The 26,831-nt window shown below is 37.8% G+C and overlaps 1 protein-coding gene and 1 pseudogene across 1 annotated transcript in view; both read right to left on the bottom strand.

The window, feature by feature from the left end:
* Window positions 1-736: 736 nt before the first annotated feature.
* The window catches only part of LOC140230865 (N6-Methyl-AMP deaminase-like), a 40,775-nt gene continuing 14,680 nt past the window's right edge, over window positions 737-26,831 (bottom strand). Inside the window, exons 7-10 of the mRNA XM_072311009.1 lie at window positions 5,200-5,338; window positions 4,399-4,499; window positions 1,731-1,925; window positions 737-1,217 (exon numbers count right to left, since the gene is read on the bottom strand). Of these exons, the coding sequence (XP_072167110.1) occupies window positions 1,734-1,925; window positions 4,399-4,499; window positions 5,200-5,338 (432 nt within the window). The 3' untranslated portion in view covers window positions 737-1,217; window positions 1,731-1,733. The remainder of the gene's footprint in view (window positions 1,218-1,730; window positions 1,926-4,398; window positions 4,500-5,199; window positions 5,339-26,831) is intronic.
* LOC140230370 (uncharacterized) lies at window positions 16,799-18,623 on the bottom strand (annotated as a pseudogene).

Genomic DNA, 26,831 nt, shown 5'->3' with positions numbered 1-26,831 from the left:
TAGAACATTGTGAATGGAGGAAACACTCTAATATGGTTATCTTATATATTTCATGTTGTGTCTTACATTACTCTTTGAGCGTGATCATAATTAAGGAATATATACGATCATGATACACTTTTGACTTTATATCGTAGTTATTATGATCCAGTTTTCGTGTTATAATTACAAGTTTTCATAAGTAATGCTCATTGTGTGTACCTTGGCATGACAAACTCTTTTAATACCTTGTATGTGGAATTAGTTCTCAGCGACATGTTAACAGGCAAGACTGTGTTGACAGGGCTTAACCCTGCTGTATTTTACTCCCGTATCCATTGTCCAAAAAAAAAAAAAAAAAAAACGAAGCCATAATGATGATGCAATGTGTAATAATGAAAGTGTCAACCGTGTTTGCTATTGATAAACATAAGGCGCACATATTGCAAAAAAAAAATAGCGTCATCGCAGTTTAAAACAAGGTCACGGAGATAGGCTTAATAAAGGTACCCTGAGATTTCCGATTCGTCAACTTCTTCAGACACGATATCGGCATCGGATGGACGGAGACGTTACCCTAACTCTTGATTTTCCTTCTTGCCGTCGTCTTCGTCTTCTTTCCCTTTTTCTACGCTTGCGTTTCTTCCATTTATTTCTTACTTTTCATGCAATATTCCAGGTAACTCTTGGTGGCGGTGTTGTGCTATTTTAAAGAGCACATTCAAAGGTCGCAACTCAAGCAGAGCCGGAAGGTCAAGAGAAGCTTACCGCGATTCCGTTGATGGCGGTGGCTCACCTCAGAAAGCCAAGAAAGTGGATAAATATGCATACAGTGTATGCACGGAACACTTTAGCTGGACTAACCGCAACATCCATTCACCTTCGGGTAACGTGTTGTGGTTACAAAGTCGACGGCTGTAACTCCACGGATTACACTTTAACTTTGCCAAAGTGACCGGCATCCCATTGCATGAATCTTTTGAGGTTTCAAACTCGGCAGTGGTGTTGAAAAGTCATCCAAGCAAAACTTTGTTCGAAAGACTAGGCAATGGCACTTTCTGAATCTTTACTATTTCCGGATTGCGAATTTGCAGCACATATCAGATATCGATGACAAGAACTGAATACTAATTGTTTTCTTGGGAAAGTACAGTGGTCGACGATTGCTCAGGTGGGGAGGAAGGTCGCAAGTTCTGTACATCCCTGGGCGATAGCGTAGAGTGGAAGTGACCAACATTCTGCAGACAACAAAATAAAACAAAAACAAAAACGAATAGTACTTAAATAGAAGACCTAAACATTTTCCTTTATGCTGACATATGAAATACAAAAGAAATGGGGAGGACGATTGAGAGAAACAAGCAAAAGGGTTTTAGGATCGGGCGAGTTGAGGAAAAAAAAAAACCATTATCACCAATGATATTGTGTATCTAACCCTTTTCATGTTTTTTTTTTCCCCTTTCTTTACTGTTTACATTATTATACTTCCAACATAAGCAAATACGGTATTTTCAATGTCCATTTTCCATTTTGTAATCTTCACTGAAAGTTTGTACTACAGTCTACATACAACGAAGAAAGCAGAAGGAATAGAATTGCATCCATTTCACTCTGCAGGTTGCACGCAAAACTTGATTTGGGGGAAAGTTGCCGATTGCTTTCTCGTTACTCTAACTGTAATACTTGTTTGTGAGGTGACGATGATTTATTCGCAAAGATTACGTCAACAATAATCGGAAGAGAGCACCTACCAGTCATCGTCCAAGTTTTATCCTTGCGTCTTTCCAGACACGATGAAGTAGGCCCTTGACTTCCTCGCTAGCGAACACGTGGTCGATAGCCCCTTCTGAGAGCGACCACAGGTCTCGCCGCGACATGCCGAATGTCGTGGCAGCGAGGAGATACTCTTCCGAAAGAGTCGTTGAGAACACGCCCTTGTCATCGGTCTGGCGAAAGAAAATAATGCAACACAATTTCCCATTAAATTGTAAACTTGTTTTTACTGGCGCTACTTTGCTAATTATCTATCTGCCGCGTGTTAGACGCGCAAAGTCAGCTCAGAACAGAAATACGCATTTTCCGCAGGATAGATGACGGTCTCATTCCACATATCTTTGCGCAATAAGAGCCTTCCAAAATGAAATTAGCCGTGTCTTATAAAACGGAACTAACAGTAATGGAACTTTCCTTGCAAATAAATGCACCATTGAAACAAGTTCTACACTCGCAGCTATACGATGACAACAACAGAACATTGGCTGGGTAATAAGTTGACTTGCACAACAATTACTATCATGCCAATGTCGCTTAACAGAAATACACCTAGGATACAAATATTATAAGAAGTTAACAAAGAGCGTTATGAAATATTTCCGAAATCAGAGATAAATAGTACAATCACATAATAAAAGCGACAATAGTGTTCAATGCACACTTCAGTTAAAGCAGGCTTCTGGAAGGCTCTGTCTGCCTTCCAGGATATTCCAACATCAAGCAGAGACGGCACTCTGAATACATACAATCATTCTTGCCATCTTCCCGAGTGTTTGTCACTGTTCAGCCTTGGTGAGAGCGCTAATTCACTGTTATATTTATACGACTGGCAAAGCGGAAGTGCTTCGTCCTCAGAAAAATGACAATATTTTCTTTATATAGCTTTCAAAATGACGCCATACAATTTCGCACGAGTTCGTCATCTTGGTGCATTAAGAGCCTTTCAACATAATCATGTAAGTGGCCACAGACAGACGTTTCTTTTCGTTTATACGCCACAGGACCCGAGTCTTAAATGGAAGTGAAACAAAACATTTTAAATTTAAACAGTCTGACGTGCAACATGATTTAACACACATTCTAAGTACGTAATTTTGGCCATTGTGGCACCACTGGGTCAGTCCTACAATAAGCATTGCATCGAGTCTCTCTTTGTAACTGACCTGTGTGTATAATACAGTGATTACTGAATTCGTTAACCAATAATGCTTTGCCCATGATACCAGTGGAATATCAATACATGTATTTATATACAAGGAAAAGTAGAAATTACGCGGTGCGTAAAATATGTCTCCGCCGGAAGTAGCATTTAGTAGCAAAATGTACAATATCGGTAAAAAATCAAGGTCAAAGGTCAAAGAAGTCAAAGGTCAAAATTCTGTGTAGAAGTTCTGAAGCCCTCACCTAGTGCCATCACAAAAAAAAGCAAACGGAATCAAAATCGGGTTAGAAATGGCGAAGGAGTAGCATTTTGTAGCCAATGTACAATATACTGTAGGTCAAAAATCAAGGTCAAAGGTCAAAGAAGTCAAAGGTCAAAATTCTGTGTAGAAGTTTTGAAGCCCTCACCTAGTGCCATCACATAAAGCAAACGGAATCGAATTCGGGTTAGAAATGGCAAAGGAGTAGCATTTTGTACCCAATGTACAATATAGGTAAAAAATCAAGGTCAAAGGTCAAAGAAGTCAAAGGTCAAAATTCTGTGTAGAAGTTTTGAAGCCCTTACCTAGTGCCATCACATAAAGCAAACGGAATCGAAATCGGGTTAGAAATGGCGAAGGAGTAGCATTTTGTAGTAAAATGTACAATATAGGTAAAAAATCAAGGTCAAAGGTCAAAGAAGTCAAGGGTCAAAATTCTGTGTAGAAGTTTTGAAGCCCTCACCTAGTGCCATCACATAAAGCAAACGGAATCGAAATCGGGTTAGAAATGGCGAAGGAGTAGCAGTTTGAAGCAAAATGTACAATATAGGTCAAAGGTCAACGTCAAAGGTCACAACTGAAATTCTGTGTAGAAGTTTCAAAGCTCCCATGTAGTGCTATCATATAAAGCAAACAGAATCAAAATTGGCTCATAAATGACAGAGCAAATTGAACATTTTGATCACACACTGACGCACGGACACACGGACACACGGACGGACACACACACGGACACACACACGTACGGAGCCCGTTTCATAGTCCCCTGCTCGAACTCGTTCGGCGGGGACAATAACCATCGATATCAGAAAAATGAGTTAATATGGAAGTTATGTGCTTCATAAAAGAAGACGTGCAAAAGAAAAAAAAATCAAGCATGATATTTACACTATTAAAAAATAGATTATTTTCTTTGGCTTTGACGTGCTTTCTTATCTTTGAGAAGCAACAATGTATACCCACAAAACAAGCGAAATCGATCTTCATATCTACTTCCAAATATCTTTAACTAACATACACACTCTCGCACACACATGCATCTTTCCTTGTTCTAATATAACGTGATGTCCTTTGGTAAACAGCTTTACGACGACATCCCACTCGAGGATTCCAGAGGAATGAGTTCCTGAGCTTTATCCCTTGATCATTCCGTTCCAAACTTAAGAGATCGCATTATCAAGTACACCGCCACACTACACGAGAGGTTCACCATCAAAGGACTTACGCAAATCACACATGGATGACTTTTCCGATGCCAGAAGCGGAGATGATGATTCTCCAGCACGGGGACGGTCCCACCAATGAAGTTCGACGTGAGGCACATTTCTGCACACGTGGGCAAAAATGCAGATGGGATTCGATCTTGTATCGTTCTCTAGAGACGAACTTACACTGCATGTATACATACACGGCGGAAGGAATCCGTAATTACACAACTGAAAATGATAACTGCGTATCAGCATATTATAATAAAGTGTGTTTGTACGTGTGTGTGTGTGCGTGTGTGTGTGTGTGTGTGTGTGTTGTATCCACACATCCTCCTGTACTAGGCCAAGAGCATAAATCAAATGTGTATGTATACGTGCTTCTCTAATTGTGTACTAGGAAGAATAATTACCCGAATATAACTTGAATGCCACTTTATTTAGAATGGAAACGGATTCTTTTTTTTTTCCCCATTTTGCTCTATGACATTATGTCAAATTTACAAAACAACTCACAAATTTAAGATAAACCTGGGATGTTAGAAAAAGACGGATTTATATAATTCAGCGAGACAGACTTAGTAATTTATACAGGGAGCCTACCAATAGCTGTCTTACGATGCTGTTTTACGAATATTCCTCAGTTGCAATCGTTCAGAATCACAAGTTGTAAATATTATTATTATTACTGAAATTATTATCACTGCAACATCGCTCAGCTAGACTCCACAGGACTCGAACCCCAGCAATGTGATTGCAGGAATGACATGCTGCAGACTGAACCATCTCGTCACCTTTCAGGGAATTATTATTGCTCTTACCAATTGGAATCCGGTGCCGTTCCACGATATCCACTAGTTCTTGCTGACCTCCAACTTCAGTGTGGAGGAATGTCCCGTGTCCGATGCGGTCTGGAGGTGTCCCCAGGAGAATACGGCTGTCGGAATTCATATTCTCTCGCTGGAAACGCAATAAAGAATGAATTACATGTACAGTTGGTGTGTGTGATACATAATATAAACATAGGACTAATATGTGTGGGTGTGTGCGTGCGCGCGTGCGTGTGTGTGTGTTGGGGGTGTGAAGAAAAAAAAACTGGAAAATTCAACTAACTCGGATTAAAACCAGGGGACGATCGACGCATCAAACACAACACACACACACACACACACACACACTTACAAACTGAAAAGTGTATTGATCGAACATGACAATTTCGTAATAAAAAAAAATCAGAGGAAAGAAAGACAACAAATAGAATGGTGAAAGGGATATCTTTGTCGCCGAAAACGTCGCCGCAACGCAAGGGCTACTTGGAAACAGTAATGTGCGTTAATGGACAGGTTATCGCCCTTTTGTGTGCCTCGGCATAACGGCTAAGCCTACATGTGCAGTAGAGTTTGTAGGGCCCTACCAAGTTCCCACAACCTCAGTGATAAACCTACTTCAACTTGGTCACTACACACTTCGAAGGACAGAAATAAGGCGCTAAAATCAGGTTTCAGAGCGATCTGTCCAAAGTGTTAAGCGACGTTTTGCCACAGACGGAAGGTTTAACCTCATCAATCGCCGAACTCATTAACTTGTTTTCTGGGTCTGTTTGTCTCTGCCAGGTTCCCATCGTTGCAGTATAGCTACTTTCCTTTAATAAACATTATGTGTCCTTTTTCAGCACACTTTAAATTCACGATCAAAATAAGAGACCAGAGATTCCCAGCACTTTAAAGGCGAAATCATATCAAACTTACTCTCCTGTATCTGTTTTCCATTTGACTGATCCCACCCAACCCCACGTCAACAGCTGTTATCGTAAGTTGCCACTGTTCTTCACCAGTTTGCAAAGTGTCAATCTTGCACCTGTATTTGCGTGTCTGTAGATACATTTTGTATAGATATTATCTCAAGTGCCTTGCACATCAAGCGCGAGCGTGAAAAACAAACTTAAAGGAGGGTGATGAATGTCATCGTTGAAAGTAGGGCACCCTTTTGCACTTCCTTCGCGACAACACAGACTGCCACAAGGGAAAACTGGTTCACTGAATATGGGCGCCACGGGAGTGGCGATAGCATGGAGCCCCTACACTATTTTAGTAACTCCATGGTGGTAGCTTGAATCTCGACCACTGATTGATGCCTCGATGCTCTTCGCACTTATACATGATTGACCCACTGGGCATTCATGAACTTTATGGGCCACATACTGTATCGCATCTAGCGATCTCTAGTTTCGTATCCCACTGCAAATGTTTCTAGTCACGGGGCACAATTGCTGATTGTGAAATGCGTATATAGGGCTGACGGCATGATAAAATTTGAAGTCCAAGTGAGAACAACTATGACATAGCATTCTTAGATAAATAGATAAGTGAATACAGAATGTGAAAATGCTTTGGAAATGCGTGAAGGGGGGGGGGGGGGGTCAGCTAATATAATGGCGACTGAGGGAGGAACCAGATAGACGAAGACGAAATGTTCACGTTACCTTTCACCACGATTTTGTTCAAACCCTTTACGAAGCTATAAAGGCAAAAGTTAGCAATTTTCTCTAAACATCCCACTGGCTTTTCGTCAGAAAAAGAGCCAGGAACAGAGAGAGGGTATACGGTAAGGAAGTGGCAACGGAAAGTAATGGTATATGTTACAACTAAAAAAGTACAACTTAACTGGAAAATGTTATCTAACAGTCTAGACCGAAACTTATTACAAATACCACAATTACTGTCATTAAATCTTCAAGAATATAACAGGATTCATATTGCAACGACATACGTTATTGGTACTACAAGTACGTATCGGCAATGAATATCCTACAGTTAAATATCCTTGTGGAAATGACTTCTAGAAAAGGGTGTGCTGCTGCTGCTTGTGATGATCAGTTCAGGTAATGTTCAGAGGAGCAGTCCAATTGGAGCATTGCTGGGAGTCTATGGTGAGCCGTTGAAACCATAAAAAATATATGACTATGCAGGTGTACTGTATGTGGGATGGATTACATAAGGTTGGTTAACCAATCAGAACACGCAAACCGTATAAGCATGCAACCATGTCACTTGAAAATATGCAACCGTGCTAGATACTGCAGAGCCCGAGAATACATGAACGGCAAAATAATCATTACATGGACTATATTGAACATATATTTACGCATTATTTAATACATGTGTATAAATCAACAATTGTTGGCCAGACACCTGCCAGAAGGGTTTCAATCAATCGGGGTGCAGAAAACTGTACATCCATCCCTCCATGATGCACGGACGCCTGGTTGGTTGACCAATCGGGATACCAAAAACTACAACCACTATGTATCCATTCTTCCTAGCGGCATGGATGTATAGTTGTAAGGTTTCAACGAAATCAGGAGAGATGCAAGAAAATAATGATGTCTCTGTGCGGCGTGTCGACGAATGGGGGTATCGTCTTAACCAATCAGTATTTAGGAAACTTTGTACACTTCGTCTAAGTACAGATAGAGTTAAAACCAGTCAGGATGGACTAAACCAACTAATCATTTTGTTGTACTGCACACATACCCATCATTACCATTTATTTCTCTATTTATTTATTTGGTCATACAATTGCAATACATATTGCACTGTACATGCATGAATGAAGGAATAAAGGAGTAGCAGATGGGCCAGGGCACAGAAAAGTAGATTCTTTCCTACTTAATATCAGGAGTCATGTCACCCTCTTGTGTCACTCCCTAGCACAAAAAAAAAAAAGATCAATCAAAATTGTCAATAAAACAAGAAATACGAAATCACGGCACTCATATATACAGTAAACGAAATTTGCAATATTACATAACGTAAATGTTATAACCACCCTTCCTAGGATACAATGCAAATTGCTGTGTTTTTAATCACAAAATTGTGTACGTGGAACATGTATCCATCCCAAGCGCTTCACCTAGAATCGAATAATGCCAAGAAGACAAACCAAATTAAGTTTGAATTTGTAGTTTGCAATGTTGTAAATTCGTCTACATAATTTGCTGTACATAATAGAGGGAACATGCATCTAGTAATGAGGTACACTGACACGGCGTTCACATTTAGCCGCGCGATAGCAGTCTGGTTAGGGTCCACTAGAAATGAGGGTGACAAACTAAACGCAGAAAAAAAAAAAATCTCGGTTTTGAGTAGATATAACTTGAACCAAATGATTCATTCTCATCTATGCTATCCTTTACATAAAGAATAAAGTCATGTAGCGGAGCAATATGGATGACATGGCGATTTCAGTTTTCGGTGTGGGTTCCAAACACGCCACACTAAGCAGAGGACGATTTTATGCCACTGCCGTCCGTGTGTCGCACATAAAGGAAGGGAAGTAATTCCTTGCATCTTGATTTGTTAACTGAAAACCATTCATCCGTGCAGTTGTATGTTTATGGATCAAATGGCCCTCCATAAGAGTCTTGGTTATGATCGCATGTAGGCAACATTCATGGACAAATCAGAGCTCCAGCTGTAATCCCCCCCCCCCCCCCCAATGATATTGAATCCCTGTTGATGCCACACGTGCACGAGGTCTTGGCTGTAACTTGGCTCAGAGATAGCCTGTTTTCACCGGATATTACGCGGTGAATAACCGCGTGGCTTTGAGCACATAAGTTCCTACTCCCGTATCATCTATCCAATCACTCGCCTCGAAGCACTGACAAAGAAAGAGGAAAACAGAAAGGGAGATAGAAGCGTGAGCAAAGGGGACTGAGTTGGATGTTCGCTGGATCGCACAAAATCACATCAGTTACCACGTAACGTTACAATGCGACTTCAACAAAGACAAGAACGTTTTTTTTTTTTGGTTTTTTTTTTTTTTTTTTTTTTGGTTTTTGTTTTTGTTTTTTTTTTTTTTTTTTTTTTTTTAAGGCAACAACAACTTTGTAAAGACTGTGACTCAAACGACTCAAAATAACACGGAGTTGTGCAACATGGATGATGCTGACATTATATCGGTATCATTTTCACGGCGCTTGTAAATAATCAGTTGCAGGCTCGAGTACTTCGGGGTATTCGATGCGTCCCGCACAGAGCTGTCCGCCATTTATTATTATTATACACAATATACACACAAGAAAGACATCTACTATGCCATTTAAGAGTTTGATCTTTGTTTGTTTGGTTTTTATTGTAAAATATGACTCCTATATTCCGTGGCACGGCTTCTGAGAAAGCCACATTTTTTTTTTTCGCCAAATGTTTTTGAGTAGTGTATTTATTTGTTTTTGTAGTGGGCGACTAGCTTTCACCACAAAAAAAAAAAAATAATAATAATAAAAAATAAAAAAAAAATGAGAACATAAATATGTAATCACCCTTGTCTCCGAAAGCCGGGTAGTTTGCATGTGAAAATAGTCCCCAGGGCAGGATATTCATTTTTAAAGCTTACAGGCGAGATTGAGACCAAACATTCTGACAGCCGGCACTATCTCGATGCAAACCAGCGAGCATGCGAGGGGTAATGAGGCTAAAATACACCTGATGCAACTGACAAGCAAGCAATAATTCGGCTTAAAGGTGGTAAAAGTCACCCCGCCTGAACCCTTAAGCACTTTACTTCGTGTTCTGCAATCAACGGGTTTCCACACCTCTATTATATCACATGTATCAATCACAAATTGTCTACTAATGTCGCTCTGTCACACAGATGATCGACATCCCGCGACAAAGTCGGCTGCAGTTTTTTTTTTTTTCTCTTTTTCTTCTTTTGTAACAGTTGCTCTTTTCAGTAACAAAAGTAAGGACAGGCATCAACGAGCCTGTCTTATTTAATACGTGTCATGCACTGAGAGAGGGAGAGAGAGAGAGACTGTGACATTTTCTTCATTGATTGTGACGATATCAAGACAGTATGATACACCCATAATAACATAAATTTCTCGTCATGAGCTGAACATTATAGGACTGTTCGTGGGACTACTTACAAACAGTTTAATGAAATTTAATTGCACGATGAAATAATGTTCATCGGAAAATAGTCACAGAGGGTTTTAGCCGTATTGTTGACCATCACATGCACTCAGTGTTTCACAGCGATATGATATATCAAAATCACATCGCTATGAAACTGGCATTATTATGCCAGTTTCATAACTTTCGACATACATGAAGTTCGTTGTTGTTGTTAATGTAAACCTATGAGAATTTAAGCGATCATTTTACGTACATCGCATGTATGTTTGTGTGTGTGTGTGTGTGTGTGTGTGTGCGCGCGCGTGTGTATGGCAATCTATGAGTATGGGTTGATAAAGGTTGATGGTTCGCAGAAATACGGCAACAGAACGGCTGACATTTTAAACATCTGCTGCAGTTGATGCAAGAGCCGTGGCCGTTTGTGCCTTGGTGTGGGGGAGTGTGAGTCAGTTATAAAGACTAATGTTTGTTTTTTTTTTTTTTTTTTTTTTTTTTTTTTTTTTTTTTATAAATACATGAACACAGGAAAGGTAGGGGAAACGAGGTCAGACGCACCCAGGTGCGAAAGTACATCACACTCACGCAATCACTACACGTGGTCGCCATTTACTAGTATTTGGTCCATTACAGTGACCGAGGTCGTCATTTAATTGGCCTATTACAGTGACCGACGCGATCCATCGTTGAGCATGACGCCGTGTGGCGTCCGCTCCATTTTGTGCGCTGTCGCGGTGGCTTTGAAAATTATGGCATTGATGCAGAAAGAAAGTACGAGCAACTCAAAGATGACGGTAATTGCTTGATCGTATGAAGCCAGTCAGGTCTTGCAAGAATCCGAACATCAAGAAATGTAACGTTCAAACGATACATACAAGAAAGGAGCTCCACGGGTTGGACGATCATTTGAACTTGACGATGGAAAAAAACAACACATTTTTTACTAAGGCATGCTAAGCCCCTAAATACCATATACTTATGCAATGGTTCAGCTATCTATGATAATGATTGGCCAATACAACACAGAGTCGTAGAAGTTGTTCATGGCAGTTGCTGGTTAGTGTCAATACGTGCGTTTGTGGAGGGTGTGTATTGATTCAGAAGTCATGTTCATGAGCAACCATCGGGTTCATGTACAATCACAGCGTTGTATGCATACCTACCACTATGAACATCGAATATTCCTTTGAAGTTTAATTCACCTGATTGGATGAATTTTCAACTCATACATGCATCATCATGTCATCTTTGAACATAATTATTGCCTCATACTATTCCTGTGCCATAATACCCGCTCGTTTGCGTTAATCTTTCCGCACCTCCCTAGAGTGCAATCAGTCCTTCTGTGGATTTCGTGCAGTTGTCTTCTTATTGTTGATTAGTTTTGTAAAGCTTTTGTTCCTATATAGAGCGATAACTAACGAATGTTCATCCACTTTTAATCAGAAAGTCCTCAAGTCACCATAATTATGCAAGGGTACTAGTACAATGTACATCTCCAAAGGTCTCAAGACCTACTTGCTTACATTGTATATTGTTTTGTCTTGCATGAAGTAAAGGAATTGAATTGCATTGGTTTCTCACTTCTTCTTTTTTTTTCCTTTTTTTTTTTTTTTGAAGTTTGAATAGATATTCAACTTCTGAAATCTGTTTATTAACAGATCAAAGGGAAAGGCATTTTTCTTTTCTTTTCCGGAGGTAGAGTATTTTGTTGTGATCGGGGCAACAACCTTTTGCCTTCTTTCTTGTTCTCTTCCTCGCGTGTCATATGTCTCTCTGAAAGATGAGCCTGGTATTCAGTCAAGCCAACGGCTTTTGACTGTATCTGAATATGAAAAACAGAAGTACATATATGAAGATCTGCAATGGTGGCGAATATAATATCTGTCTGCTTACACTGTATCTGGTGCGTTATTTGTGCACCTCGAACACTTTGGAATAAACACGCTGGTTTCCGGGAAGCTCTGGCTTTCGCAAGACAGTCCCTGCCATTCTTTTGTTTTGTTCTATTTCTTCGTGGAGTATGTGGAAATGCCTATCGGACAAGTACAAGATGTATCAAATTCCAAAACAACGTGGTGTCGAACACACAAATAGTGGGGACAACAACGGCTGTAGAAATGATCAAGCTCGGTCGTTATTGTACAGTACAATCAATTACCAAAAATGTTGAATCACCGTTTATAAACTAGTGAAAGCACAAGATCTGCGGTAATGCTGTTTGGTGTTGAAGGAACCATTGAAACTAAACAACGTTTTATATATGAACTATCACACCAACAAACAAACAACACTTGTAGGTACTCATTTAAGGAGAATTTACAGTTGAATATGCTATACCCAAGAAAGCACGAATTCAAATTATATTTTTATCAACCACGTATTTTCCATTGTAATTAACAAAGATAATGCAGATATCACATCGTTTCCCGTAAATGTAAGTTGGTTATAGATCTTAATTATTTTGTATCCAATCGGGAAAAAATAAAACAAAACATGAAAGCAAACTCCACTCAACATTCATGTTGACCCATGAGCAAAAAGAAATATAGACCTGCCAATCTACTTCGTTAAAATGGGCCGCAAAAAAAGTGTTTTTTTTTTTAATTTCGAATTCTTTCATCAAACAGAATTATAAGCTACACATTCCATGCAAATTAGATATATAGTGATGATGACATGCCGTCACAACTCTTAAATTGGCGTCAACACTAAAAAAGTATACATATACACAATGTGAAAGTCATGCTTTACAATCTAGTAACAGCGATCCACCTCATTCAACACGGAAGTGGTCACTCATAAGTGCTTTAATTTATCATAACCCTTTCGAAAAGCTACAATAACTATAATTATCTCTTCTCGTTTTATATTCCTCGTCGAACAAAGGAAACGTGATGAAAGATGGGAGACTTCCGTGCTGATGGCATAAAATCAAGAAACCGGCATGTTTGCAGTCGTGACGACCAGCACCGTTTCACGAACACAAGTACAGGACGATTATTTTCATAACCTTGTCAAAGCACGTCCCGTTTTAAGACACAACCTTTCGTTTCGTTGGTGTTCTTTACACACTGAAGTACAGTCAAATGATAGCTAAAATCATATTGCTCTCAAAATTCATGAAAATGTAGCTATTAGGGGGCTTTAGATTTTCGCGACGGGGACGTTCAGAGGAAAAAAAAGAATGTTCTGAGCATGCGCAGAATCGCGTATCAAAGTCGATCTATTTATAGCTCGTGTCGTCTGAGTTTTCACCTCGCGTTCTGGGCTATTTTTACGTCCGCTTAATTCACGACGTAGAGAGCTACTTCATGCACAGGATCATACGGGGGCGCCATTTTATTTTATTGTAGGTTGCGTCCTAGCGTAATCTAAAGCGATTTTCAGCTACTTTTGAGGCGTCACCTCAAAAAGATACTTTTGAGTCCAACGCAAGCGTCGCCTCAAACGTCCGCTCCGCAAAACTAAAACTCCCTATTCTCCGTATTTAAGACGACCACTTGGAAACAAACACTCGTCAGAATGTCAAAGATGAAATAAATTTTTCGAACGCTTCCGACTTGTAAAGTACTGTTGAACTTGAGTGTAGTCGCAAGTGGAATTGTACTTCTTCCTTATCTACGGGTATTTGCACCGTTGCTGTTCAACAGAAAGAAAACTGTTCGGAATTTCCTCGATCAACGATGACTCCGTATCATCTTAAAAATGGCAAGAGTATTCTGGGGGAAAAGCCACCAATCCACGGCCCGCATGTACCACGCAAAGCACAGTGGTGCTGCAGAAAATCAATAATCAGCCTTTTGCTACTGTCACACCTGCACCTACATACGAACGTTTGCATTTTACTAGCTACTATGTATCTTATTTAGGGGCGTCTTATCAAATATCGCGCTACTTGTCAAATCGCTCCTGCCCGGCATCATTCTCGTCAAATACAGGGTTCTTGATGTTTGACTGAAGACAGCCACGATAATCCTCTGCTGCACGCAATGTATTTATTTATCTATTTATTCCGTTTTCTTTCAGCAGGGTAGCCCTTTCAGCTCACGCGGAACTGCTCTGCCAAGGGGCCCTGCATCATATACAAAATACAATTTGAGTAAAAAACACAAACTTACAAACACGGTAACAAAGAGGAAACACAAACACAAGATATAATAAGTCCATACTAAGAGCGTACGTGGTACGAGAAAGGGTTGTACACAAGCCAATGAAACAAAAACAAAAAATGAAATACAATCAAGTCCGGAAGATGAAAAAATAATAGTAAAGTAAAAAACCTCTCTCACACACACGCGCCCACACACACACACTTTCACCGCCACACCAGTACACCAGCTCCCGCCCAGACACACACACACACACACACACACATACATGCACACACACGCACACACACACCCACATGCACACATACCTACACACAAACATACACACCCATGCTATCAAAATTTAATGATGTCTAAAATCTATCAATTAAACTGAGCAATTTGCAATGCCGTTTGAATGAGTTAAAGAGGTGGCGTTTCGAATGAAATCTGGTAAATTATTCCAAAGTTTACATCCATGATGATGAAGATTTATTGTAATATTCAATTCCAGGAAGATTAATATTGAGAAGACAGCTAATTGCACATCTAGTTTTTTTTAAAAAGAAAGATTTCGTTTTGTTATTAAAGATTTCAAATACGTTGGGGTCAGTCCATTGACAACTTTATAATATACAAAAACATAATATTGATACATGTAATGTACTGGATTCTCTTGGTCACTGATTGCCAGCCTAGTCTCTGAAGCATTTATCTCGTGTGATGGGGTCAAAAAAATAAAAAAATAAAAAATCGAACGAATCTGTTCTGAAGCTTCTGTAACCTCGTTATGTAACAACTGGCTGCATTTCCCGATACAACATTGCAGTAATCGAGGTGAGGTATATTCATACTATACTATAGTATAGTATATTTCACCCGGTAAATAACTCTTTGTCCTTGAGAGGGAACAGATCGTCCTAGAAATTTTCTGCACGGTGTGGTCCACGTGCTTGGCCCAATTCAAGTGGCTGTCTATTATCACACCAAGGTACTTAAAATCATGCTCTTGTTCAATGGGTTCGTTTCCATGCTTCCCTGAAAGCGAAAAGCTCTTTGTTTTCCATTTGGAGCCTATCAACATTACTTTTGTTGTTGTTGTTTTTTTTTTTTGTATTTAGTGAAATAGCATTTTTTTTATTTTTTTTTATTGATTTTCAAAAACAAATCATACATAACATTAAAACAATGAAAGCAAAAAATAAAAATAAAAATAAAAATAAAACAAAACAAAACAAAACAAAACAAAAAAAAAAACCAGCCATACCAAGTATTTCACAAATAGCAGTTGTCACCCATTTTCACAAATCATCTTAAAGCAAAATAATGCAGGATTACGAGAGATGTCCCAAGTAAACCGCCGATAAGCCCGCGAACACGCCAGCCAGACCGCCGCTCAATCCACCAGCACCAATGCGGGCCCCTGGCAGACTCCATTCTTTATTCGAGTGTTACATTTTTAGTTAAACATGACAAATCATCCACCCACAGTTACGATACTCTTTACTCGACCCTTCTTTCTTCATACACTTACGCAAACATGCATACCCACACACAATAATCAATATACAAAATGGAATCTGCCCACAGAGCCGATCGGGTTAGGCCGGAATAGAGAGAGCAGCAAACCCACCCAGCAGGCACACAAGGCCACCAACGGAAAGCCGGAGTCATTCCCGAAACCTGCTGGCAGTATAAACTGTATGTGACTCGCTGGAATGGAAGACAACCTAAAACAGCATAAACCATGTAAACAAATTTTGCATAATACTCATACAAAACCCAAATAAGTACATGTATGTACTATTGTACATAACATTCTTTCAGGTTTAACAAATGATAAAATATCTCAACATCCATGTACCTACAATCCTAGTACAGTATACTAGTAGTAATCTAACTTACTAGTAAGGGAAAATTAAGGCAGTCCTTCTGTCTCATGAAAATTTGTACCCCATCCACATTAAGTGTCACTAACATGACACATACAGAATATGTACAATTTGTACTAAGAATATGAAAAATTGTGTTACATTAAAAAAAAATATATATAACTTATTGAAGATGAGGGGTTTTTCAATTTATAGATAAAGATACGAATACATGGATACATGTATTTGACAATAGCAATTAAGCTTTCCTGTTTAACAAATTAATACAATGTCCCATAAAACATCATCCACAGACCTGTATGGGCAATGTAGCCTTAAAAACCAAAAAAGCTTTTGAATCACCCAATTCCACAGAACATATAAAATAACCAACTTCTTGAATTATACATAATACAAAATTATGGCTGATTCTGCAGAAATGTAAAATACATACACATTGTATACCATCAAAACATGCCAAGGTTAAAACTACTCATACAGACCCATGTGAGATGTCGTCTGCAAAACTAAAAATACTATTTACAGATCAAATCTCCATTTCCTGAAATGAATCGAAAGTTTGTTATTTCTTTTAGCAATATTATACTCAAGCTCCTTGTTGGCTATGACATACGATTTATAACCTTTAAAGCTTGGTGGTTTATTTTGAAATTTACAAATATATAATATTTAAGTAAAAGAAAAAGATATGTCAAAAATTTATCAGAATCAAAACCAAACATTTGTTCAAATAATGAAACATTTAGTGGCTTATTGATTTTCTGAGAGATAGCTTTAAGAGTATCCTCCCAAATGGGTTGAACTGAAGGACATTGAACAAAAATATGAATATAGGTTTCAGGGGCATTCTTACAAAATGAGCAATTGGGAGAATCTTTTCTTTTAATTTTATATAGAAAGTTATTCAAACCTATAGCTCTGTGAAATAGCTTAAAATAAAAAGATCGAATACGTGTATTTATGGTACATAAAAAGTTGTTCACATGAACCTTTTCCCAATTGATTTCATCGGACTCTTGGAGGTCACTCCAAAATACAGTCTGTCTTTCTGGATAACATGTTTCTTGTATTATACTGTAAGGGAACTTTGGATTTTTTTGAGTCTTTAAAAGTTTTGCTTTAATTTCCTCAAATATTTTGTCTGGAGTTAAATCAGAGGAAACAAACCAATCTTTTGGAATATTTTTCAATAAAAAATTGTATTTCCGCCTGTCCTTTTTGCTAATATCGTAATCCAAAATCAGTTCTTCAAATAATTTATAACCTGGATGGGGAGGGTTGAGTAGATCACTTATAAAGACAATACCTTTGTCTAACCAATCTTCATACAAGAAGTATTGTTTGGATTTTGAACGAATACTTCTGTTAAACCAAATGCATTGACAAGAACCAATTGCAGAAAAAGCTGTATTAAATTCATCTTTAACAATTTTTTCTCTAAAAATGTACCATGTTTGAAGAGATTCGGCTAATTGACTTGAGCTTAATTTGTTCAAAATACATGCAGGGGGATGTGCTTTCCACAATATATCTTTTCTACCACTAAAATCATCTAAAATACATAATTCAATAAATTTCCATATACTTTGATAGTTATCATCAAGAAGCATTTCGACCCATGTCATTTTTTGTGCAATCGAAAACATGTATGGATCAATCATTTTTAAACCACCCAAAGAGTAATCATTACACAAGAGGTGTCTTTTGACCCTATCACTTCCACCACTCCATATAAATTTATATAGTATTGTGTTTATTTGTCTAAAAAATTTCTTTGGTATTTTTATACATAATACCGAAAAATAATACAGAAGTTGAGGCAGCAATAGGGTCTTTATAACACAGATCTTCCCGACCAGAGATAAATTTCTTACACGCCAACAATTCAAAATATTTTCAATGGATTTAAGCTTTGTCTTGTGGTTAAGATCATACAGATTACTTATGTTCAAAGAAAAATGAATACCCAGAGAAAAAAAAAAATGAATACCCAGAGTTTTATTCCCAGAGTTTTATTCCATTTAAGACCTTTCTCCGAAAATGGAAATTTTTGAGAACCCTTTAAAGAACCAATCCAAATTGCTTCTGATTTAGAGATGTTAAGCTTACAGCCAGAACTCTCAGAAAATGAACCAATAGTATCAAAAAGTGATTTAAACGAGTTTTGTGAACCGTCAATGAAACAAGTAGAGTCATCTGCTAGCAAAGAAATTTTCAAATCATTTTCGCCCACTGGGATACCTTTAATATTTAGGTTTTGTCTAATAGCAAGAGCCATAGACTCGATAACCAACAAAAACAGGTATGGGGATATAGGACACCCTTGGAAAATACCTCGTTCCATATTTATTGGTGTAGTCAAATGTCCATAATTTGAAACATAGCTTTTCCTACCTGAGTAAAATACCTTTATCCAATCAATAAATTTATCACTAAAATTAAACTTTCTCATTACCCGATACAAGTAATCATGCGAAACACTGTCAAAAGCTTTCTGAATATCAAGGAGAAGAATTGCTCCAGGAATTTGCTTTAAATCTGTATATTCTATTATATCAATAATTAAGCGAATGTTATTTCCAATATTCCTTCCTTTTAAAAAACCAGATTGATCTGGATGGATCAAATCCGAGAGACATTTTTTTAAACGATTTGCTAAAGTTTTGGCTAAAATTTTATAGTCTACTGTTAAAAGAGAAATTGGTCTGAAGTTTTTCAAAAAGGAATGATCTTTATCTTTTTTGGGAATCAAAGTAATGAATCCATTTCTTTGTGAACTAGACATTAGTCCATTCTGCAGGGAAAAATTAAACGAATCTAAAAGTAAATCAGAAATGTCTTTCCAAAACACGATATAAAATTCTATGGGTAGCCCATCCAAACCTGGTGACCTGTTATGTTTCATTGAGGTAATTGTACCATACAATTCCTTCTTTGAAAGTGGTTTATCAAGAAAATCCTTATCAACTTCATTTAATTGGGGAATTTCAATAGAATTTAAAAAAACATCTTTTTCATCACCTAAATTGTTATCACATTGTTTTGAGTATAAGAGCTGATAAAATGAATAAATTTCTTCCAATATAGTGTCCTGCTTAACAATAATCTCATCATCATCATTCTTTAATTTAAAAATACTTTTCTTCTCTTCAGACCTCTTTTCTAAATTACAAAAATATTTTGAACTTTTTTCCCCTTCTTCAATCCAACGAATGCGCGAGCGAATAATTAAACCTTTGGTTTCTTCATCCAAAATATCATTTAAGGCTTGGGTTAAAAAATCCTTCTCATTAAGAAGCTCATCATTTAAGTCAACACTCAATTTTTTTCTACCTCCTCTATTTCCCGCAGAAGTTCTCTTTTTACGAAATTCTTTTCTTTCTTTTTACGTGCACAATATTCTATACAAATGCCGGTAATGGTACATTTAAGCGCATCCCATAAAATATTTGGATTACAATTACTTTTAAAATTAATAAGTTTAAATTCTTCAATGTTGTCCCTAATGATTGTACAAAAATCTGAATCTTTGTGTAAATACTGACAGTTCAATTTCCAAAATCCTGGACCCCTTAGTGGTTGGGCACCTTTAAAATTTAATGTAACGAGGGAATGGTCAGATTGAATACCTGGACTTATTTTTGATTGCGAACAATTAGTAACAAAGTTATCAGAAACAAGAATATAATCAATCCTGGATAACACTTTAGGATTTTTTTGATGTCTGGTGTATTGTTTAAGGTTTGGATTAAAAGTACGCCAAATATCACAAAGATTAAATTCTTCCATAAGTGTTGTTAACATTTCACTTGATTTGACATTAGAGTGGGTGTCCCTACCCCCTTGATAGTCCAGATGGCCCAAAACAGCATTAAAATCCCCAGCACATATAATAGAAGCGTATTTAAATTGGTCTACTTTGTTAAAGACTTCAAGAAAAAAATTGGGGTCATCATTATTTGGACCGTACAAATTTACTAAAACTAAAGGAACTTCATTAATACTAGCAGATATAATGAGGTATCTTCCATAAGGGTCAATGTAAGAAGAGTCAAGGACCAATGAAACCCTATTTCGAATTAGAATGGCTACACCTCTACTGTTTGAAGAATGGCTGGAAAACCATGATTTTTCACCCCATTGTTGCATCCAAAATTGTTCATCCGATTTTGAAGAGTGGGTTTCCTGAAGAAAAATTATGTCACTCTCAATGAATCTTAAATAATGAAAAATTTTGCGTCTTTTTACATGATCTTGAATTCCCCTGCAATTAAATGTTGCAAGTTTTAAATCCATATTTGTAATGTGGGGAAAACAGTCCATTTCTTATTACCTTTATACAGGACTTTCAATAAGTTTGAGAGCAAGAGCACCTGAGACAAAATAACTGCCAACAAAATAAAATTATGAGATACAAAAACATACTGAATAATACTTGCGGCTGCTGTGAGATTAGAAAAAATTGGTATGATTAAAAAAAGAAAAACAATTGGAAAAAAAAAACAAAAACAAAAGGATGGGTGCACAAGATAGGGTGGCACCGGGCCTCAAATTGTGAAACGGCCCGGGCCAAAAGTGCAACTTTTGGAGTGGCCTCAATGGCCACCGGCGCATGGGGGCGTAAACGCATATCATAATCGTGCCCTTCATATTACATATGAATTGGTACAAAATAAAAATGAAATACAAAATATATCATATGAACAGTCAATACTACAACCATTCAGGGCCCCCCTCAAAGAAAAAAAAAATTCTTTCTTTTTTTTTTCTGCTAACAACATAATGGAATCCACATAAGTTATATTAATTAAATGTAATTACTATTCCAAATAAAATAAAAATAAGTTTACCTTATTTAGTTTTCCACAGTAAAGATATCAACGGAAGAAAAAAAGGGGTATTTTACTTTAAAATACACCGATAAAATCTTTTACAACAAACTTGCATTATGAAGATCTTATTCTTAAAGATCAAAAATTTGAAAAAAAAAATATTAAAATGATAATAACATTTGAAAAAATAATAAGAATCTATTATGAGTGTAATGTATAATCAATTGTATTGACTTCTTCTCTTTAACCAGTACTAAACTAAAATAACAACAAAACACACCCATTATACAAGTTACTAACTACTGTACCACTAATTCTACTTTGTATACAGTGAAACAAACGATATCAATTAGATCTCGATCAGAATGAAATAAAAAGCTTGCAAACAATAATACAGCCAAGTGCAGACAACATTACCAGAAAATGGAATAAAGTCTTGGAGTTTTCAAATCGGCTTCCTCTCCTTTTTTTCTCTCAAGAAGTAACATTGGTTCAGTATATTCTGCAACAGTATATCAGTTATCAGTAGTTAATGTTGATATTCTTCTTGTGTACCAGATCTTCCACATGTCTCTAACTGGACTTCCATCCTGAGATGCCTTTATAATCACGAAAAACAGTTTAAAAAGCATACAACAGCGAATATGAAAAAAAAAAAAAATCCGATCTGGTGCTCCTGAAGCATGAAACAAGACACCTTGTTTAACTTCCTCTGGGAACGTCGGTATTTGCCGTTGGTGTTACGATCCTGCCCGAAGAATCTCTCGCCTTCAGAATGGCTGGGTAGATAAAAAAAGGCTTGAAACCTTTTTCCTTGAGAGCTTTGAACTTGGTCAGCTGAGCCTTTCTTTGGTCCAACACCCGCTTAGACATATCATCGTTGACAAAAATCTTTCTGCATCTCTGGTCTGGGCCTGAAACAAACTTTATCAGCTCCTTCTTGACTCGTTCTTTTACACGATAACTGTTGAACCCGATATGAATAGGGCGAGGGCGAGAGTTCTTCTGGTTGCTACGGTATGTAGGTGTGCGATGGATTCTGGAGGTCTCGTCTTCAATGTTTATGTTGATCTTGGCCTCAGCAAGTAGGAGCTTCACTGATTTCAAACTCGCGCTAGCCTCATGGGCATCATCTCCTTCCGTTTCTGGCAGGTTGAAAATAACAATGTTAGATCTCCGCGAGCGGTTTTCTAGGTCGTCGATTTTTTCTTCTGCCTTAGCTAATGCAATTTCCAGTTTGCTTACTTTGTCAGATACCTCGCCAATCTCATGCTCGAGAAGGCCGTGGCTGTTTCGGCAATCCGCAGCCAGCTGCTCAAATCTAGCGTGCATACGGGCTTCAAACGCCCAGGCCCATGCCGGGGCTTGTTCTTCATCGTCCGGCATCGCTGTAGGTACACTCAAGTTTTCGTTTGGAATCACAGAAACATCAGAAAGTGTGCCTGTTTTTACCTTTTTCTTCGCCGGGCTGGAGGTTGGGTCCATTCTTGCGTTCACAACTGTCCATACGATGTAAAAAATAGCAGTATTAAGACTAAAATTGAAATAAATTCAGGGCACGAAAATCCACACGTGTTCACGCATTAGTGTGCGCCGCCATCTTTTTGAAATAGCATTTTTATCCAACCACTTGTACAGACTTTTCTCATTTCCGTTTGAAGCAGCTCTGAGATAACATTGTCATTCTTCGAGCGGACAAACACAGCTGTGTCATCCGCATACAAACATACTTTGGTATTACAGTCAAAGGGCAATTGACACATGTCAATTGATGAAGACGGAAAACAATATTTAACGGTCCCAGAAGTGACCCCTGTTGCCACTGTTTGAACAGTTTTAAAATCCAACATTACCACATTGACAGATACACATTGTTCCCTCCAGGTAAAGTGACTGGTGAACCATGAGAGCGCACTCTCACTAAAGACATGACAGTTTATCCAGCAAAATACTATGACTCACTGAGTCAAAAGCACGTTTAAAGGTCAAGGAAAATTGCACCGGTCAGATACCCCTCATCAATATTTCTCAGAAAATAATCATTCAGATCAATTAGCGCAATTCACTGTATTAACCACGTCCGACACTGGGAATTTACTTTTAGCAACTCGTCATCAAGAAATTTCTTTACCCTGAAACGCACAAAGAGGACGAACACTTGAAATATAACGAAAATGATACACGTTGAAAAAATACACGAGCTCAAATCATTTCGCGGTACAATTTATTCATGAGAAATGCTATCATAATTCATATGATTGGTGAAGAGTTGCCGACAGGTTTATTATGCAACAGTATCACCAATTTTTTTTCTTCTTATTCTCCTTAAGGTTATCTGTTCTCGTCTTTCCCTCACTCCATAAGAAACCGAGTCGTACACTATTTCATGTAACTTGTAAGTCATGGTAACCTATCAAGGAACGGGTTTGCAGCTGTCGGGTGCGAATATCTTTACATTTCTGGCCACAATCATTATCATTTTATCTCATTTTATTTCTTTCCACAAGCATTTCTAGAGGAAGGTCCATCTCAACACTCGGAACTTGAGATTATTTCAGTGAGAAACAATTCAGGTAATTGTGATCCAAGTGATGGCAGAAGAACCAGCACTTTGGTTCAAATAACTTTATTCTTCTTTCCTTTTTTCTGTTTCTTTTTCTTCTTCTTTTGTTGTTGTTGTTGTTGTAATAATGCTAACATTTTGTGGGACTGCTACATTTACCAAAGAAAAGTGTGTCAAGGTTGAAGACCAGCTATACCCGCAAAGAACGAGAGGTACTGAAAGCGCGCCATGGATCTCAGACTTGCTCTACGAGTGGATTGCTACTTTTACTATTGTACCTGTGAATGTCTTTGCCGCTCGCTGGCCAGCTTAAGCTCAGGGCAATCTTGGGGGAACAACATGGGGTTGTCATTACGAGCTTCCCGGAATGTCAAACATACCACTTCATTGAGTTTGCATACATGTGTTATAAGATCTTCATCACCGGGATTGAACCCTGCTCTTGCGGTGAGCAAGGTGTGATGTTTAAAGTGCGTGATCTCTGGCTCTGCCTCTTCCGTGCATTGGCCACCACTTTACATCGTATCTGACAGAGAGTGGTTTGGCCTCTCAAAATGAAGACAGCATGACAACACAACTGTACGGGACTCGGTGGTCACCACAAATTCGAACTTGTTTCGCCTTGTTTTGTTTTGTTTTGTTTGTTTGTTTGTTTGTTTGTTTGTTGTTGTTGTGTTTTTTGTTTGTTTGTTTGTTTGTTTGGTTTTTTTTTTTTTTTTTGGGGGGGGGGGCATGCACGCCACCAGCTCGCCTCCTTCTAGTGTCAACTGACGAGCTGTAACAGGAAACTTCAAGGCGTCTGCCGAATCTCTACTTTCATGTGCTAACGCGGTGATCGTGCCATCAAAAAAAGAACACCCAGGGTTACATCTCAAGTATGAAGTGGGTCTGCGCTGGCAAACACCCAAAGGGCCATGGTATCAAATACCAATATGTCGCTTCGGCCTCATGAGCGCTCGCTCCACTGCAAATTCATCTCGCCAGCAGTGACTATCGTTCTTCTGTCAATACGGAAGACACGAGTGGACCGTCAGACAGCGCCCCCTGGTGGGAAATTTAATAGCTCAAACAACACGTCATTGACTCATCCGACACACGCCAAACATAGAGCTGTGTCAGTCATCTGGCAGCATCTGTACCTCGATGGCTAGAGAAAAGGGGAAACAAGATGACAGTTGATATGTTTATACTACGTTCTGCCTCGAGCATTCCTGCCCGCCGTGCATTTTAAGAGTTAAGAGGTTTACAAAAATTCACTGAAGACAAAACGGACAAGAAAAACGAAAAAAAAAAAAAAAAAAGCACTTGAAACTGAAACTCGGCGAAACTTGATTACGATAACCGAACCCTTTAAATCACAGTAAAAGAGGGACAGGTTCAAACGTACCGTGGTAAACAATGTAATATGAATTATGTGTAGCGTATCCGGGCAATTACCCCCCGAGGGCAATTACCCCCGGCTAAATACTGGTTAGTGGTAAGGTTAGAGTTAAGGATTAGGGTTAGGGTTGGGTTTAGTGTTAGGAGTTTGGGTTATGGTTAGGATTAGTTTCAGGATTAGGATTAGGATTAGGGACAGGGGAAGGGTCCGGGGTAATTGCCCAGGGGGTAATTGCCCTAGACCCATGTGTAGGTATATATATGCATATAATGATGTTTACAAGTTTTATGTATTTCATAGTCACCATATTCAATATTGTCACTGTTGTTTGTTAATAATGTTTGTTGGTGTTTTGTTCTGGATTTTTTTCGTTTTTTTTTTTTTTTTTTTTTTTTTTTTTTTTTTTTTTTTTTTTTTTTTTTTTTTTTTGGTGGTGGTGGTGCTTCAAGTAATTTACAACATATCAACTGTTAGCAGGCCTTCACCTGCATTCATTCACTCACTCCTATCGACATATGTTATGTGACATTCCAGTCAGGCTGCCATTACACTAACGCATACTGGATCAAGGCGCAATAAAAGCGGCCAGCTTCTGACAAATATTTATATACAGCTGTAGGTCCTACCTTTGGATGATGATGATGATGATGACGATAATAATAATAATAATAATAATAATAATAATAATAATAATAATAATTATAATAGTAATAATAAATAATGATAATAATAATAATATCATTTAATACTAATAAATAACAATAATAATAATAATAATAATAATAATAATAATTATAATAGTAATAATAATGATAATAATAATAATATTATTTAATACTAATAAATAACAATAATAAAATAAATGAAGATAATAATGTTGATAATAAAATAGATAAATTATTTAATCAATTTACTGACTAAGCACAGAATAAAAAATATATAAAATAATATAAACAAAATTATGAGGAACGTGACCCTCTGCTGTTATTGGGTGTAAGTATGTATCTAGATATGAAACAATTTCTTATTTTGTTGATAAGTACAGAACATTGTCCAATGGGCATATTGGCACTTTCATCACGTGACATGAGTAAAAACAGACAATCTAGTTACAAACATGTAAAGGGTTTTTTAAGCTATACCTAGAGTTCATTCATGTGAATACTGTATTAGACTGGTGACGTACACTCATGATGTGTAAGCTTACATGGTCAGAAAATTGTTCTTCTCCACTTTCTTTTAATTTCACATTTCACACACACAACACAGACATACAAGCACAAACGCATAATTTGTCTCTCTCCGCTATTCCTCTCTCTCACTCACATACATACACACATACATACACACTCTCTCTCTCTCTCTCTCTTTATTTTTGATACTTGATACTTAATAAAATCATGGAGCTTTAACAAATATGTGTTCACTGTTGTATAGTCCAACAAGATGTGATAAAAAAATATGCCATCTTGAAATGTTTGAAATGCAAATGACCAACTAAAAACCCTGAAGACTTCAGCAATACACAAACCAGCATTCGTCGCAAAAAGTTGTGAAGGCATGAGGCAAGACGCGATGGGCCATGGTGATCTGTGAACATTGTGTCAGCTTTCCAGGAAAGGAGCCAGTCCCTGAATAAAACATGACCCCCCCCCCCCAACAGCCACTACACAAGATGACTTTGAAAGGGGAAACTGCACATCTCTTGCTTGATAGAGACAAGCAAGATCAACATAGCTTGTACAAAAATTAACATTTCGTGAACATAATCAATCA

Source organism: Diadema setosum, chromosome 7 (genome assembly GCF_964275005.1).
Source record: "Diadema setosum chromosome 7, eeDiaSeto1, whole genome shotgun sequence".
NCBI lineage: Eukaryota > Metazoa > Echinodermata > Echinoidea > Diadematoida > Diadematidae > Diadema > Diadema setosum.
The sequence above is the reverse complement of the archived record's forward strand: the minus strand, read 5'-3'. Positions and strand labels throughout refer to the sequence as shown.